The sequence below is a fragment of the Mixophyes fleayi genome, chromosome 1 (genome assembly GCF_038048845.1).
Source record: "Mixophyes fleayi isolate aMixFle1 chromosome 1, aMixFle1.hap1, whole genome shotgun sequence".
NCBI classification, from domain to species: domain Eukaryota; kingdom Metazoa; phylum Chordata; class Amphibia; order Anura; family Limnodynastidae; genus Mixophyes; species Mixophyes fleayi.
Window position 1 is genome coordinate 322631194 of NC_134402.1, and position 18975 is coordinate 322650168.

The 18975-nt window shown below is 36.9% G+C and overlaps 1 protein-coding gene across 1 annotated transcript in view; it reads left to right on the top strand.

Moving 5' to 3' along the window:
• The first annotated feature begins 256 nt into the window (after positions 1–256).
• Positions 257–18975, top strand: part of TBX5 (T-box transcription factor 5) — a 56670-nt gene continuing 37951 nt past the window's right edge. The window contains exons 1-5 of the mRNA XM_075192271.1: positions 257–732; positions 2491–2651; positions 3755–3849; positions 9740–9859; positions 15568–15715. Of these exons, the coding sequence (XP_075048372.1) occupies positions 2502–2651; positions 3755–3849; positions 9740–9859; positions 15568–15715 (513 nt within the window). The 5' untranslated portion in view covers positions 257–732; positions 2491–2501. The remainder of the gene's footprint in view (positions 733–2490; positions 2652–3754; positions 3850–9739; positions 9860–15567; positions 15716–18975) is intronic.

Here is an 18975-nt window from a genome sequence, read left to right on the forward strand (position 1 = left end):
ATATATATGAGAATCAAGTTTTGGAAGGTAATACATAGAGAGATATCTGAGTATGAGTGGGGGATCCGCTGAGTGCAAGTGAGATAGTAAGTGTAGTTGCGGCACACGTTAGGCGCTGGTTGGCCAGTGTCTAAACACTTCCAGTGCTCCCACTCTCTCCCCTCCCCATCATTACACTAAGCTGTGTGCAATAGAACAGCTTGTATTTCTCTCTCTATTCAGCGCACACTGCCCTCCAGAGAGAGATAGAGAGAAAGGAGAGACACACAGAGGAAAGGATACATAGACAGAGTATAGAGCTAGCACAAGCTCGGACATCACAAGGCTGCCCTCCCAGTAACCCTATCGCCACTAATGTGTCCTCATCTCTCGCTGGAAGAAGATTCTCCTCCATGGCAGTGATAAGAGCTGCTGGATTTATCTCCTTCTCTCTGATAATCTGAGTGTTTGCAGGGAATGATCCGCTGTGTCTGGGAATGAAAGCCCAGCTTCTGCTGCAGCCACACAGCAAATCTAGCACGGGATGAGGAAGACGCTCCTTTCCCCCTCTGCTCAGATATAAAACATTGCTCGCCTTGGCTCGATAGGCTCAGATAAGGATTGTGCATGAATTCCACTGGAAGAGTCAAGCCTGCACCATCTTTTTGGGGGGGAAGACAAACGATTCAGCAAAAAATCTTCTGCAAGGAATAAACAAGGGCCTTTCAGCCTACAAAGGATAACAGCTCACAGGTACTGAGTGCACTCCTAAATTCTATTAAAATCTCATGTGAGGGGTCAGAGTGTGGGCAGAGTGGGAGCCTCTTTATTGCTGTGTGCTGAGGTAGTGGTCACTCCACAACCACTGCTCCTATATATTATTATCATGTAATTGGTACTAATGTGGGAGACTTTCTGTTTTCGTATCAAGGTGAAATTGTATTTCTGCAACAGGCCCATGTCTATGTCGCCCACACAATACCATGTCTTCCTGTATCTTGCATGATTATTATTAAAATATTATGGTTATAAAATGATTAGAATGTGTGTTGTATTAATTGCAACGTTTGTTTATCTGCATTCGTATTTATTACATTTATTTAGATAAATATTTTAGCAGGTGCAATCTTGGTAGTGTATTCAAATAGATGTAAACACACCAATCATTTTTAAGGACACAAGACTAATCTTCCAAGGAATAACATATGTATTGTATAAGAATATTTCCCATTCACCTATAGGACGATCCCACAATATGATTCAGTCGTAGTCAAATAATTTAATATCAGAACTACATAAATACAACACTTTGCACACAGAATAACTCATCTATAAACACGACTGTGCACATGTACCGTGTAAGCAAAAGCTGTTACCTGTAAGGAAGGCACAAACATTATTTGAAGATCATCTTCTGACTTCCTTAATTCTATAAATGAAAAATTATGTTTTACAAATTTGTAAAACTTAACATACATTCTATTTATTTACGTTGCATATAGGAATATATATATATATATATATATATATATATATATATATATATATATATATATATATATATATATATATTTAAATAAGTTTGGTTTCCTGGAGAGATCAGAGTAAGCTTTTTATGCAGTAAAACAGAACAGTTCTATTTACAGGTATTTGAAGTGAACAGTTTCATAGATTTCAAAACTACCTTCTTACCAGACTGCAGGAATGTCAGTTATCTGGTCACAGACTATTGCAAGCAGTGTCAGCTGGAAATAGTTTGGGATTCATTAGGTCGAAAGAAGTCAGTGCAAATGTATATACAGTAGAAAGTATATATATATATATATATATATATATATATATATATATATATATATATATATATTATATATAACTACATACTGGCTGAGTAGCATACAGTTAGAAAATAGTGGCAATATTATTGTGTATAATGTGTCGTGATATTCATTTACTAAATTAATAATGAAGGCTGATGAGTATTTATAAAATAACACATTCACATGCACACAAAAAACATATTTATTATGATGATAACAAATGGAGATATTTATACTTTACACAATCTCCGTAACAATATATACTCTATCTAAAATATTCACACATTCACACACACTATATAAAAAGTTTAGAATGATTCTTTTTTCATATAACAATATTACAGATTGTTGCCATTGTAAACAGATATCATTATATTTATGTTCTACTGTACAAAAACACAACATACATAAATGTACTTTATTTATGTGTGCATATGAAATATATAAACAAAATATAAAAATATGTACATTATACATAGCCAAATGTTTACAAACTGTATATGGCAGATAAGCATCTGCATGGCCAGATCTGTTAATAACGTGCTAACTAATAATTACTGCAATATGATGAGTAGCACAGATAGATCTGTCTTATTAGGGCCTCCTACTCCTACTAGGAGCCAGTTGTGTAACGTGTGAACACAAACATTGACGTACAGATACATAATGAGCCCTACATATCTTTTGAGTGCAGGATCCCATTGTATGATGGCGGACACCGATGAGGGTTATGGGCTGCCCGATACCCCAGTGGAGCCAGACCCTAAGGAGCTACAGTGCGATCCCAAGCAGGACAGCCAGTTGGGGGCCAGCAGCAAGACCCCCACCTCACCGCAAGCGGCCTTTACTCAGCAGGTAATCGCACAGGGTCAGTTGTACAAGTCGCTCAGATCACTGTCGCGCAGTGTAGTGTATACACACACACAGGCATTACAATTGTTCAAACTAGTTTTTTTTAGTCTTGGAAAATAAAAGAGTATGAGTTATTTTTAAATAGCATTGCTATCTACTGAAAAATATAAATAATAATATTGTAAAGGTAACCCGTTACACCATACATTATCCATAGCATGTGGCATTATACGGATGAGACAGGGAGACAAGCGTTTAACACTATCCTGTCCACTGCCAGGCACTGCCTCGTGTGATCATATCAGACATCTTGTTTTATAAAATAGATATATTTACTGCAGAATTGCTACTGAACAAAGGGATAATTCTCCTGCCCCACCGTAATAAGCAGGTTCTTTCTGAGCCATAAGTACAGAAATAAGTACAGAAATTATTTAATAGCTCCCTTGTCATATCTCCTCTGTGTACGTCTCTATCAATGTGGTTGCACACTATTTCTTGCATTCATTTTGCACTTTGTTGTGATGTCCATGAATCTAATTAACTGATATGAATAATTTCCATCTTACAAAAAGAATCTCCTTTTTCCTTAAAGTCTACAAACAAGCATAAAATCATATTTTATAGTCTTTAATTCAATCAGTTCTCTAAAGTGTAATTTTACAAATACGTGTGAATTCTCCAATATCTCAAAATAATAAAGCGTGTTAAATACAAATCCTCATGCTTACACGGGTGATTTAGAATGCTTTTACTTTTTTGTGTTACTTATAAATAAGCACTACATTTTATAACGTTTCCCAGGCAACAGGGACGGGGCTAATGAAAATACCGTTGGACGTGGTGCTTTTATTAAACGTTTTGTATGTACGATTTTGTGTTTGTTTAATTTAATGTATTTAGACTCCATGGAAAAAAAGATAATTGATAGAAACTGCGACCTGGGGTGAGTGTCTGCTTCCATGATCTTTTACTCTGGTGGAACTTTTTGAAAATATTATATTTTTAAAAACACCCAAAATATCCAGTCATTTAGTACGACAATTAGTACGAAAACCGAGAAAGTAACTAGCTGTAACTAATACATATTTTTGCTTTCCGGGCAGGGAATGGAAGGCATTAAAGTGTTCTTGCACGAGAGAGAGTTATGGACGAAATTTCACGAAGTTGGCACGGAGATGATAATCACCAAGGCAGGAAGGTAAGGAAAGCATATAAGATAAGTAAGTTTTATTCTGGGAGGTGAAGAGAACATTCTTTCCAAATCCTCTATTAATCACACGTCCTAGCCAATTATTTTGTTCATTATACTGGCTGTCAGGTAACGGTCTTTCATATATCCATCTGTAATGCAGAAATATCCCAGCACAAACAATATTTGGCGAATACTTGATCTATAGAGATAATTGATAACGAGAAGAGGTGGAAAAAGAAGCAGGAGGGGTAACGGAGGGAGAAGTGAGAGAAAGTGGAAGATGCAGAGAAAGAGTACAGTGAAGGAAAGAGAGTGTATTGGGGGGGAGAGAGAGAGAGAGAGAATAAGAGTGTGTTTTTTTTTAAGAGAGAGTATGTGAGAAATAAAGGAGAGTGAGGAAGAACGTATATGGAGGAGAGAGTATAGATCAAATCTAATGGAAACTGTATATTGAGAGAGCTGTGTGCATGTCCCTAAAAAAGGAACAGAGGAACGAATTAATTGACATACTAAATAATGCAAATAAAGTTGAGTAAAAATCTTAACAAATACATAAGAAAAAAATGAAAGAGATAATGAAAGATAAAAGGAGGACCAAGGTAATGAAAGTAGGAACAGACGGAGTCCCAGCTCATTATCACTGACTAGTTCCTGGAACTTTTCAGGCCCGTCTCTCCCCACAGCACTGGACACTTTCCAGGAGAAAAGGGAGCAGGGTTGGCAGATTCCCATTGTCTTGATAGGTAGGATTTAATATCACAATCTAATAGAGACATTTCATATTTTAGACCGTTAGAGCTCTTTTCCTCCTGTGTCTGTCTTGGAATATAAATCTATCCTGCATTTTGCGCTCCACGTTCCTATATCCATCATGCTACGTTGGTAAATATATGTGTCGTTGATTATTACACAGCTGTTATACGCGTGAATACGTCTATTGTATTTGGAGAAGAAATTGTGCAGTTCCCATATATATTGAGGCTCATCCATGTCATTTACAGGCACACCTTGTTTGTGACATTTCGCCTATAAGTGGTTAATGCCAGATCCCCACTTAAATGTAAAAGTACATTTTAAAGCACGGTTTGTATATAAAAATCTCAGAAACATGAAAGTTCAGGTGATAAATTGGACTCTGCAAAAAGTTAGGCATATCCAGTTTCCTTTGAGCAGGGAAAATAGCTTTTACTGCCGTTTTGTTTAAAAGATAAAATAGCAATATCGCTTTTAAAAGTTATGCCAGTAATCGGGGCAACATAGTGATATATACAGAGACATTAGGGCCTCTGTTTCTAAGGGGTGCACTGATAGGGGTATATTTTGCCATTTACTGTATGTGTTTTCATACGCAGTTGGAGTGAAAGTCTGCGTCACAATGGTCTGTAGTCAGATTTTGGCCGCACGTGTTGTTATAAATACTCATATCTGCATTAGATATTTAACTGTTGCCAAAAAAGTTCATTCGTAGAACCGTCCAACTTTCATGTCCAAAAAAGGATGCCACGGAATTTTGTAAATTCGCAATGGTTGTTTCATTCAGAACAGTTACAATAGTATTAGTGTGACAAATGGTAGAATATAAATTTACATTTTTTTAATTTCTCAACAGCGAAATTTTTATATCAGTCATATCAGTATGCACAAGGCTGTATTATTACATCAAGTTAGCAGTTTCCAAAATCGCCTTGTTTATAGCAGGGCATCCTTTCCATTTTAGTCCAGTAAAAGTAACATTTGTTGGTCCTAACCTCGGGTGCTTGACTTGAACAGTGGATAAATGAAAATAAAGCAATTTGCTTCAAATACCCCAAGAGGCTGAGAATAAGTAGGTTTAAGGAAAAAAAAAAGTTCATATTAGAAGGCGCAATACATTTATAAAGTGAATAATTTGGATCGTAGAAAAGATAAAACGTTTACAGCATAAAGTTATTCTTAATGAATATACAGTAAATGAAAAAAGAAAATCTCGTGTAGAGAAGGGAATATAATTATCCAGTGCATATAGCCTGCTAGCAGTGAATAAACCACTAAAATACAGAATGTGGAATTTATGATCTTAAATTCCACTTCTCTGGTTCATCTTAAATATAACAATGTAGTCGCGAGCTCTATGGGGGTCATCTGTTTACACAGTTCAAAATTGCAGTAATCTGTAGCAACCAGTCAGCAATTAGCTTTAATTGATAATGTACACGTTAGACAATGTGTTCAGATGTCTGTTTGGTTACGAAAGCTACTGCACATTTTTACATTGATTCACATGAAATGTTATATAGTCTGTGGGGCTGATGTTGAGTTAGGAGCAAAGGAAGCAAAAAAAAAAAAAAAAAGTATTTTCTCTCCTGACAAACCATGATACATTGCAAGGGGTGCAAAATATTATATTTTATTACACACCAGGAAACTGCTTTTTCATGTAGCACACAAATACTTGATAGTTATATTTTTACACTGAAATCTAAAGTTGGTCTAGGACATGCCCAACACTAACTATAAATCTGTCCTCACTTTTTAAATTTACATCCTCTCCAATGCAACATGGTTTTGCCAAGGTGCAAATTTTCTCCTCTTTTTGTTCTGCTCCTACCTCAGCATCACGCCCTATGTTGTATATTATGTTGAGCCTCATATGTATCTATAAGCATTTCTACATTATTTCCCTTTATATCTGTTGGTGTTCAATAAGACCTACAGGGGTGGGTAATAGGATGAAGAGGCAGCTCCAATTTAATAAGAATAGGAATTCAAGTGAATATTATATTTATACATGGCATACAAAGCAGGTAAGTATTGCCAGCAACTGGTTACATAGATCACATTTATTTTGAGGACAATGTATCATGCATGATGCTGGTTATTTGTGCAGAGTTCCCTTAGTAAGTGCACAATCTTCCATTGAAGCTTTTGTGATATAAGATGCTTACAAGGTGCTAAAGCTGTCTGATTAGAAAATAAATGGAATTCCAGAGTTTGTGGAGGACAAGTACACTGTACGTTTACCAGAACATGTAGTATAGTCAGATTGTTGGGTTATATATTTCATGTATTGTAGCCCTAGGCACTGGGTTGCGTTCTACCATTGTTGACTTCACACTCAGTTCCACATTCTTTCCTTTCTGTTCCATTTCAAAGAATGTTATGGAAGTGAAGTTGGAAAAATCCACCATGACTGGCTGTAGTAAGTGAACATCAAGGCCAATGGCTTCCTGGATGCCAAATACTAAAAGAGAAGTAATTGTATTAGCTCTTACCAACCTAGGAGTTTGCCTAGAGCACCAATTAGGGATTAGGGGGGACTCTAAACTCTGAATGAGTGGCATAATGTCACTCATCCAGTAAGCTGAACGCCTCTGCGGTACCCTCACACAGAGCACCGGCCGCTGACATGAAGGAGAAGCAACTAGTTGCTTCTTACTTGTGAAGCAGCTTTCTGCTGCTCCTGCAGTTATTGTTTGCTGGGAGTGTATGATGTCACAGCCAAGCGCCAAACTACCAGTGTGAGGAGCCAAGGGTGTCACCCCCACTTCCAGCCTGTCAGATGAGAGGCAGGGGGGGTGCTTCCAAATGGAGGAGGTGGGCACCGCCTACAGCTTGTAACTGGCACTGCTTAGAGCCAATTTCCTATATCCAGTTGCGTTTAAATATTGTGCAATTCTAATATTAAATAAATACTACTATGTTCAACACTATAGATATTATTAGAAATATCTAAAAAACGTACCTGTGAAATTTGACCTGTTCTCAAAATACATACATAGGGCCTCATTTAGAGTCGGACTCAATTTACACTGAAATTGTAAGTGTAAATTGCATCCTGTAATTTACACAGTATTAAGAGTGGCATGAAATTTTTTTAGATATGTGCGACTTAGAATACTGTGCATATTGCACAAACCAATATTGGCCGCCCACTACCTCCCTCGTTACACCTCTCTAAGCACAGAGAGGTGCAATGGGGAGATCCGTCTCAGTCAGAGTGTAAACTGAGGCGGATCTTTGACCAAAAGTGCCTTTTGCGCTGAACAAAAGAACTTGCATCCGACTGTAAATGAAGCCAATAATGTCCATAAGGCCTTTGATTTATCAATGGGAAGCGCATGTGTTTTATTTACACACAGCATGGTAAGGAAGTTCCCTTCCTGCACCATCTGTAAAGTTTCAGATAGAGCCATATCCATTTTGACTATAATATATCTCCTTTCCCTATGCTGTGACATTCTAGGCAGGGAATATCCTTTTTTTTCACTGGTATTTACCAAAATCTCATAACTACAGAACTGGAGCAGGTCCAGCGATAAAGTCATTGGCAGTTTTATCCCCAATTGGAATTTCATCAACAAAAATGGACATTTTCCTAGGGTAACTATTACTCTTTCTTTTGAATCCCCCACCAATCAAATAGCCCAGTGAAAGAGCTGCCTTGCCTTAGTTATTTCATGGACAGAAATAGATATATTAAAAAAACAATAACAAATTAACATAATTTAGACTGTAAGCTCCAAGGGGAGCAGGGACTGATGTGAATGAGTTCTCTGTACAGCGCTGCGGAATCAGTGACGCTATATAAATAAATGGTGATGATGATGATGATTGTAGCATTTTCTTTCAAGAGAGAAAAGTTAAGCATTGAAATTGATTCAAATGTGATTGCCAGAAAACAAGATATTTAAAATTTCATAAAAAAAATGCACATCTGCAGTTACAGACTATAAAAGAGCAGTCTTAGAAACAAGCCAGTCTTGTACGCTCCATAGAAAAACAAACTAGTTGTCCACTGGCAGAAACAGAGTATTTCTTTTTAAACCATATATTAACATTAGCAATTGTACATAGTTAATATATGTTATATGTGCAATGTTTGGGAGACTCGTGTACCTGCATTACATGAGCCTTTAACAGATTAGAATATCACATTTAACAATCGGACCTTTCTCTCAGTACATTGCTCTTTGTAGTCCAATGCAGTATTCTGAGAAACATAAGTCAATATGAAGAGGTTACTGCTGTGTTTGATCCATGTTCAATAACTAAACGTTACATCTGTTTTTTTCTTTTTGGCTCTGGGCAAACTCTTCTGTTGCTCTGTTTTGATTGCATGCTAACCAGGTATGGAGACTGTTAACCTGCTTTGTCATGACTTCATGCAAGCTATCTCCAAGCAAACTGTACTCCAAATATATATTTTTAAAGCATTGTATCCCTGTTTCAGTTAAATGTATCAAGCCATCAACTGACTATTAAATCATAATTGCAAGTAAAATGCTGTGAGAACCTCTTCTAGGTGCAGAGAAAACAAGTGGTATGCTCTATAATCAGACCATTGTTCTAAGCCCTGTACAATCACAGAAGAAGCCTTACCACAAAAGTGGTTACGGGAAGAGTTCAGGGGAGAATATGATTTATGAACTGGAGTCAGCATCTGTAATTATTCAAACCTCTAATAATAGCATTTGTACATAGTTAGGGTAAGTTTCCCTTGCACCAAATTTGTTTTCATGCTGGTTAGTGATAGACGAGAAATGAAGATATTTTCTATTACAGAGGAGAGCAGTAGAGGCCAGCAATCACAAGTCATTCAAGCAGACCGTTTTTATTTTCCTGTTTAATATAGAATGGTATGTCTGGATAAATATGAGCAATAATTATTAAAGAGGGAGGACAGAACGGAGCTTGTCACCAATTAATATGTGTTTATAGATAAGTCACACCATAAATTAAAAATACTAAGCGATTAAATGGAAAGTATGTGCAAAATTATAAATATGTTCCAAAATCTGTTTTCCTCCACATTAAAGAAGGTTAACAATCAGTGTATATTACATTTGTCTATGTGCTCAGTGCTTAAATGTGAATTTAAAAAAAAATCAATTCAAGTTTCTCTACTCTCCTGTTCCAGGCGCATGTTTCCTAGTTACAAGGTGAAAGTTACTGGCCTCAATCCGAAAACCAAGTACATCCTTCTCATGGATATTGTGCCAGCTGATGACCACAGATACAAGTTTGCTGATAACAAATGGTAGGCGTTTCTCCTTTGTCTGTTTTCTTGCAATGTGTTCAGCCAGTTAGGTAGTGAATGCTGTGTGCACACAGAAGCTTCCTATCCTTTATGCTTCAGAGCTCCCACCATATACAGCAGGATAAAGCAGTACACATTAATCAACACCCAGTCTAATGACGTTGCCCGAATATGCTCGGTCTACGTCATAATAATGTAAGGACACAATATGCTCGGTCTACGTCATAATAATGTAAGGATACAATATGCTCGGTCTACGTCATAATAATGTAAGGACACAATATGCTCGGTCTACGTCATAATAATGTAAGGACACAATATGCTCGGTCTACGTCATAATAATGTAAGGACACAATATGCTCGGTCTACGTCATAATAATGTAAGGACACAATATGCTCGGTCTACGTCATAATAATGTAAGGACACAATATGCTCGGTCTACGTCATAATAATGTAAGGACACAATATGCTCGGTCTACGTCATAATAATGTAAGGACACAATATGCTCGATCTACGTCATAATAATGTAGGGACACAATATGCTCGGTCTACGTCATAATAATGTAAGGACACAATATGCTCGGGCTACGTCATAATGTAGGGACATAATATGCTCGGTCTACGTCAAAATAATGTAAGGACACAATATGCTCGGTCTACGTCAAAATAATGTAAGGACACAATATGCTCGGTCTACGTCATAATAATGTAAGGACACAATATGCTCGGGCTACGTCATAATAATGTAGGGACACAATATGCTCGGTCTACGTCATAATAATGTAAGGATACAATATGCTCGGTCTACGTCATAATAATGTAAGGACACAATATGCTCAGTCTACCTCATAATAATGTAAGGACACAGGAAGTGGATTACCCTACACAATCTTCTGTTAGCCATTACTCAATTGTATTCAACTTAATGCTTCAGACAGAGTTACATTTCATATAAACATTATACCCAACCTGTTCTCAAACCTTAAAAAGTGACTTTTGAAATCAACTCAGAAAGCCCATTGGATTTTAGGAATTAGATTAAGGCGGTTCAACAAATGTTAATCTTAGATACATTTAGGAGCTGGGTATCATTACAGTGCACTGTGTTCCTCCTGACCATGGCTTTCTTAACACTTATGACGTTCTCTTGCTGAGACACACAGTACAAGAATGTTCAAGGATACATGTGAATCACACACACAAGTGGTGAACTTAACCACTGTACTAACTAGGAGGGTAAGCATGACCTGTTGGGGAACATGAGAGTAGATCTGATCTATTAGGGTTGTCTGAATTCAAGGTCAAATTGATGTGCCCATTATACATATAGGAAATCTTACTATTAATCATTATTATAATTACAAATTTAAACAAATATAAATCTACAGTTCTACACTTTCATAAAAGGTTATTCAAAGTAGGAAAATAGCACTGGACACTATGGCTGCAGAGATACAGAGTTAGCAGCAAATTCGAGATAATTTGGTCCAGCTATGAAAATAGCTGGACCAAAAAATACCATTTTATATATATATATATATATATATATATATATATATATATATATATATTATGTGTAACAAATGCATGTGCTATTAGGCATCAATAAAACTTAAAAACCCTCTAATACAGCAGAAACAACTCCCCGACTTGTGTAGAACCCCCCCCCCCAACAAAAAAAACATAGTACATGCCTGAGCAACAAAGAATGCGCCAGTCAACAATCGCTAGCCGCCAATTACAAACTGTAGTGTCTGAGACCATCATTATAATCATCTGCTATTTGCACCTGCCCCTGACCTCCTGCAAACAATCTCTCTCAGGAATATGTACACCTTTTTTTACAGTCTGCATCATCTCAAAATAGTGCTAACACGCTCTTACTATACTTGGCCTATGTTAGAATGCCCCCTTCCCGCCTCTATATATGATATGCAGGCTGTACGTGGGCGCACCCAATTTCTGAGCATACACAGAGCAATGTCATGCAAGATGCACTATGCAAACTGGTGTAGTACTCTCCCTGCACTAGCCCCAATGTCTGAGAAACTATATTCAAAGCTAGTAACACACAATATAACATTAGTATTATGAAAACTCAATTGATGAATGCACACACACCTGTCATCCCTGCAACATTCTTAAAAAAAACACTATTATACTAAACACTTTTATATTTAAAGTCTATGGGAGTCCATGAAAGTGTCTGTATTCTTAAATTAATTCAACTGTTTTTACGGTGCGTCTAGATGTAGTTGCTCAGCAGCAAACTGTTACTGGGAATTCAGTTCTTGTTTTAGCACCTATGACGTCCAAGCACTGCCGCTACTAGGGAGTATGACCTTGGGTAATACAAAATTACTGACTATAGCAGTGCAAACTCTAAAGACAGCTCTGCCAATGTCCCCTTACTCTTATGATTGATTTAAGTCTTAAATTGGGCTAAACCGAGTAGAATTTTTGGATATAAACATACAAGTTTAAAGGAATAACGGGGTTTATTAAAAGTGGTAGTAGGTTGAATGCAACATTTGTAATGTTTCAGCGATGCACATTTTCCAGAGCATCCACCAACCCACAAAACTAAGGGTGTTTTGTTTTTATGGGGGGGTTCCAAAGATCATGTGGACTGTGCAATTTGAAATGCTTGCAGGCGCACTTGTGGATGTAAAAAAGGTTTATGGGTTGTAGTTTTTAGATGATTCTCAATATCTTGTGTATATATATATATATATATATATATATATATATATATATATATATATATATATGTATATATATATATATATATAAGAAATCCCAAATCATGAGAAAATAGAAATATGTTTGTAGGGTACCATTTTAGGATTTGAGCTGTTCTGTGCAGTTTCCCTCCAGTAACAGATAACTATTTTAAGTTCAGACAAGATCACCATGTTTGTACATTTCACTAGTACCACTTTCAAATACCACAATTGGAAAATAAAAGATAATTGTAATAAGCCTATAAAACAGGCCTAAAATATACCTAATTTATAGCTTGATACTACTTGCAATCACAGAGTTTACATTTTATTAAACACTCTGTTCTTAGTTTTGGCAACAAATGGATCTACTGTTCATTTGGATGGCTGTGATAATATCTCATAGGAGCTGGATGCAGTGGTACTGCTTGGAAACCTTTGTGATAGTTAAAGCAGTTTTATTGTATATCACATCTTGTTCTATTTAAGAATGGGCGTTCCAAATATAAGCAGCAGTTTTAAATATGTGTTTTTGGCTGCGAAGTAGAGGAACACTCTTAGTAGAAGCTGTAGACTAGGAAATGCTTCTGTTGGTAATTATTTACTGTAACCAGTGAGTTTTATAATGAAAATCACACCCTTCAGGCAACTATGCAAAACATATTGAAGAGTGTAAGGAGGGAGGTAAACAAAGACAATTCTAAATAAATCTATAAAACAACAGACAACTTGACATTACAATGCTCCTTAGACAAGTGGAGATGTTGTAATTGATATATATTTTTAGTTAGCATTTACAGGCAATATTCATTACCTATATTTCAGCTATCCCCAAAGCATGCAGCATTTTAAGAGCAAGTCTCATCACAGAAGAGATTTTCTGCATTCTGTAATATCTGTCTGACTGATCCTTTATTTATAAGGGAGAATAACACTCTGGCTTATATATTGTTTTGCTGGCCTGAACTGGCTGGGCAAGGGAAGGATAGAAAGGTTTCACAGGTCCCCTAAAAATCATCAAATACAGACCAGCACAGCCTTAATACACAGAGTGGCACTGATGTAATCACAAAGGCTAAAACAATGAATACATCAATATTAGTAAATAGCCACATATTGCAAAACAATAAAAACAGCATTCAGAATGAGACAGAATAAGGTGACAGAACCCTGGAGCAAATTAATAGTTTTCTTTTTAATATACTTTTAGTAGCTGCTCCATGCAAAGCTATGCTCCAGGAGTCAGTAGTGTGTCACTACAAGGGTGTAATGATCCTGAGCAGTAGACTGATACTCAATATGATTGTCCCATGCTGTCATCACAGCAGACAAACTTATCTATGTGTGATTATCATGTTTAGCTCCCTTAAGTTACTGATTTTTCATCAAATGAACCACAACGATCACCCATTCTGTAAAGTCAATGAAAGGTTTAGGAAACTGTTGCCTGCATCATATTTATCATCATGTAGCCACTGCCATGGGACAAGGCAATAGAACGACAAGGAGGTCTTCCTTGGATCGACTTATTGCAATGCAGATGGGGGTTCAATAGGAAAATATTAATCAATTTGGTTGAAACATCATTTGACAATTGAGTTTGTGACAACTGAAATAACATCAGAAGTTAACTAACTTACCATTCCATCTTCTGTCACTGGCAGACTAAGGAAAATTTCTGCCAAAATACATTGCTTTTACATGAATGAGTGTTTTTAGAGAATTAAATGAACATAGATTTGTAAGTATGGTTTATTTAAACATTTTGGTAAATGCTCAACAAACCATATGGCATGGGATATTCTACACGGTAATGTTTATTTGCAAACCTCAAACAAATATGGCCCACTAAGGACAAATGATGGTGAAAGTCTACTTACTGGTTCTTGGAACTGCACCTGGAAAATCAATCTCCACCTAGCTTTGTGATTCCACCGAAAAATTAACACTGGCCAAACTGAACCTTAAAATTTGTTTTTCTGTAGGTGCAAAATACTCCCATATAAAGTATAGACCAAATCTCAATAGTGATGGGTAAACTAAGAAGGCTCAGTGGTTTGGCTCAGAGCAGGGATCATCCCCCTTAATGTACCTTCTCTACTCCTTTATATCATTAAAATTAGGTCATCCCATCAACTTAAATCTCAATTTTGCATGTGGATGCAAAAGTAGGCACACTCATCCACAAAGACAAAACCTTGAACTTCATGCTCACTTTTAAACAAAGCTTTTGAAGAGTGTTCTCAAAGTATCCCTGCAGCATAGTGCACAAATGTACTTAACGGGCACTCCCATATAACTCCATTATATGTTATTGAGCATTTGGGAACTCTGCAGACAAGGGGCCTGATTCATTAAGGATCTTAACTTGAGAAGCTTCTTATTTCAGTCTCCTGGACAAAACCATGTTCTGTTTTGCACATAAGTTAAATACTGACTGTTTTTTCATGTTGCACAAAATATCAACTTTAAATGTCAATGTACAAATAAGCTATCAAGTATTTGTGTGCTACATGAAAAAACTGACAGTATTTAACTTATGTGCAAAACAGAATGCTAATTTGCACCCCTTGCATTGTAACATGGTTTTGTCCAGGAGACTGAAATAAGAAGTTTCTCAAGTTAAGATCCTTAATGAATCAGGCCCAAGGTGAACATCTCTAAGAAAGTATGCATGTACAGGTCTGTTCCCTATATTATTTTGTGGACTATCAGTATTTGAAAAGGTTTAAAATGTGTGTTGAACGCATAAAACGAATGGCAATGTGTACAAGCCCTTAGAATCCTATTTCACTGCATGTTTATATTAGAAGTACTCATATCGATTGCTTGCATTGTAAATCTTACTTTATGAAGTATTTCTTTAGTTTTGTTTTTGCTGGTCCTATAGTCTGTTGGTGAACATCATGATTTCCTTGCAAATCTGTTAATGCAGCAAAGAGCAATATTTTAGTGGATTTTTCTATCTCTGTTCTTGATGTAGGTCGGTTACTGGGAAGGCTGAACCTGCAATGCCCGGGCGTTTGTACGTTCACCCCGACTCACCTGCCACCGGCGCACATTGGATGAGGCAGCTGGTTTCCTTTCAGAAACTGAAGCTCACTAACAACCATTTAGATCCTTTTGGACATGTAAGTACCTTTGCTAATGTTAAAAACCTACGTAAATAATAAAAAATAAAAATCAGTTTGCATGCAAATTTAAGCAAACACACAATGTATAGTAAAATTATATAATATTTTCCTATATTAAATGCTGTCCATTACATTGAGTGTTCCTTTTGTTGTTCTGTATTAATAATCTTCATATTCAGTTGCACAAAGATTCATTAATTTGGAATATTTTGGTATTGCATGTATGTGATCACGTAATGCTTGGTTATTTTACATGCTTAGCAATGTAACATTTCAAATACTATTAGAAATATAGAAAAAAATAAAATAAAAAACAAACACACACAAAATAAAAATAAAATAAAATGTTCATTATAAGATGAATTGATTTAGGAGGAATTCAACTTTTACAGAGAATACTATAGTACATATAGAGCTCTCAAATAAGTAACATAAATGTAAATATTTGCCATAGAATTCATCATATCCTAATCCTTTATGGACCAACAATAAAACATATAATGTTCAGTTTAAGCTCTAAGAATATCAGTTTGGCTTATCACAGTTGCACAACTACAGGCTCCTGGGTCATCAAGAATAGTTCCTCCCCAGTTATGCCAAACTTCATGCTAATTCTCCATGTTTCTTGTCATTCCTGTCCTCCACCACTATTATCGCTACCACATATCTCTTGTTGCTCTCTTCCTCTGCCACCACTACCACCACATATCTCTTGTCGCTCCCTTCCTCCATCACCACTACCACCCCACTACATATCTCTTGTCGCTCCCTTCCTCCGCACCACTACCACCATATATCTCTTGTCGCTCCCTTTCTACGCCACCACTACCACCACATATCTCTTGTAGCTCTCTTCCTCCGCCACCACTACCACCACATATCTCTTGTCTCTTCCTTCCTCCGTCACCACTACCACCACATATCTCTTGTTGCTCTCTTCCTCTGCCACCACTACCACCACATATCTCTTGTTGCTCTCTTCCTCCGCCACCACTACCACCACATATCTCTTGTAGCTCTCTTCCTCCGCCACCACTACCACCATATATCTCTTGTCGCTTCCTTCCTCCGCCACCACTAGAACCACATATCTCTTGTAGCTCTCTTCCTCCGCCACCACTACCCCCACATATCTCTTGTCGCTTCCTTTCTCCGCCACCACTACCACCACATATCTCTTGTTGCTCTCTTCCTCTGCCACCACTAACACCACATATCTATTGTTACTGTCTTCCTCTGCCACCACTACCACCACCACCACATATCTCTTGTCGCTTCCTTCCTCCGCCACCACTACATATCTCTTGTCGCTCCCTTCCTCCACCACCACTACCACCAACATATCTCTTGTCGTTCCCTTCTGCCACCACCACCACTATGTCACTTGAAACTCCCTTCCTCCACTACAACTACCAATACCATACCTCTTCTCGTTTCCTTCCTCCACAACATCTCTTGGCTGTCTACCTTTTCTTTCCCCAATATTTTGTCTCATATCGCTTGGTTACATCATTTTCTTTCCAATGCCTAATATAAAGCCACCCCCATGTCTGCGCCCTACAATTGCCTTACAGAAGTAGTTGACCCCCTCAGTAACAGTGCAGTCTGTAGAACGTATACTGCAGCCTTTCAAATTGTAGCTGTAAGGTAACTCACACAGCACAAATGGAAAGGATCCAGGTCCTTTTATACTGCACTGCGGAAGTAGCTCCTTTGATTCTTGTAGAACAGGGTTAATAAATTGGGTTTTCTTTATTTTATGTATACAAATACCTAGGTGGCTGCACAATGAAAGGCTCACTTTTTTAGTTATAGTTAAATAATCTGTTCACTCTTATTCTGCCTGGCATTTCTGTGGGAAGCTTATGGCTGCAGCATGAACTCCTCAAATTGAAAAGCATTTTAATACTATAAAAGACAAGATGATCCAGCACTTATTAACTAGTGGGCAGATATTTATTATCAGGGCACTTGTGCTGTTATATGTAATAGGTGTCAGCGGCTTTGGTGGTAGATGTTAAGCCACAAGAAACTTAACCAATTTGTTGGTTTTATTTCAGAACATGTTGTAACAGATAATATCTACATATATACAGTTGCTCACAGTTGATACTGACTGCAACAGACAAGCAGTATGACAAGCTTATGCAGTTAATGTACTTAACACTATTATAGTACATTCAAATATGCAGATGGTAGTAAGCTTATAATGTGGGCAATGTCAGAGAACAGGTTGCTCTAATATATTTTGTGCCTCTGGTCACTATATCTATATATAAGTAAGAGAACACAAAAAGGATGTAGCTCTAGTTATCACATATTTACTGTTGAACTGGCACTGGAAGAAAGTACTGAGACCCCAACTTTCGTCTGTGCATGCTCACTAGAGCGATGCAGACGGCTAGAGGGTGCCCCACTTCCTGTTTTCACTAGATCACAGGGGACACCACTACCAAGATGGGAGACGGAGCCCAGCGCTCTATATTAACAGAATTATCAGTCATATATTTCGTTTTCCCTGTAGCATATACATATATATATATATATATATATATATATATATATATATATATATATATAGTCCTGGCCGAAAGTTTTGAGAATGATACAAGTATTGGTTTTCACAATGTTTTATAGGCACCACTGCAGTTTTACGGATGAGACTGGTACACTTTAAATGAATATTTTTTTAGGTACAGTTTTTCTAGCTTAACTAGACTCTGATGTTAAAATGGACTTTTACCCGAGCTAGGATTAGTTTACTATACGTGCATGTTTTCTAGAGCTAAACTCTTTATTTAATATATAATAATATTTAGTGATGTATTTCTTGAATGAATTTTTACAAGTAACACCTAGTTATAGTTGCCTGTCTTTCCATCCACATTTTTAGGTTCACTTCCCTGGAGCAGGGCGTGATATTAAACAATTAGGAAAAAAGTAAACCAAATTCCGTTGGTTACTTTAGTTTATTATTGTATTAGCGCTGTCAATGGGGAACAATGAAATAGCCAAACTGAAACATAACATTATTTGAAATCAATGTGCACTTTATTAGCAAAACTATACAGTGTAATTTAACATACAAGAGATGAACACATATTAAGAACTATGCAAAGAATGTCATTGTGCTGTTATATATACATAAAGTATAGGCACAGAGAATTACATCCAGAATAAAAAGGCCATTGTTTGTAGAGTATTTGAGTATACAGCTGTACAAAGCTGTATATAGTTTTTTATTCTGACTGGTTGGA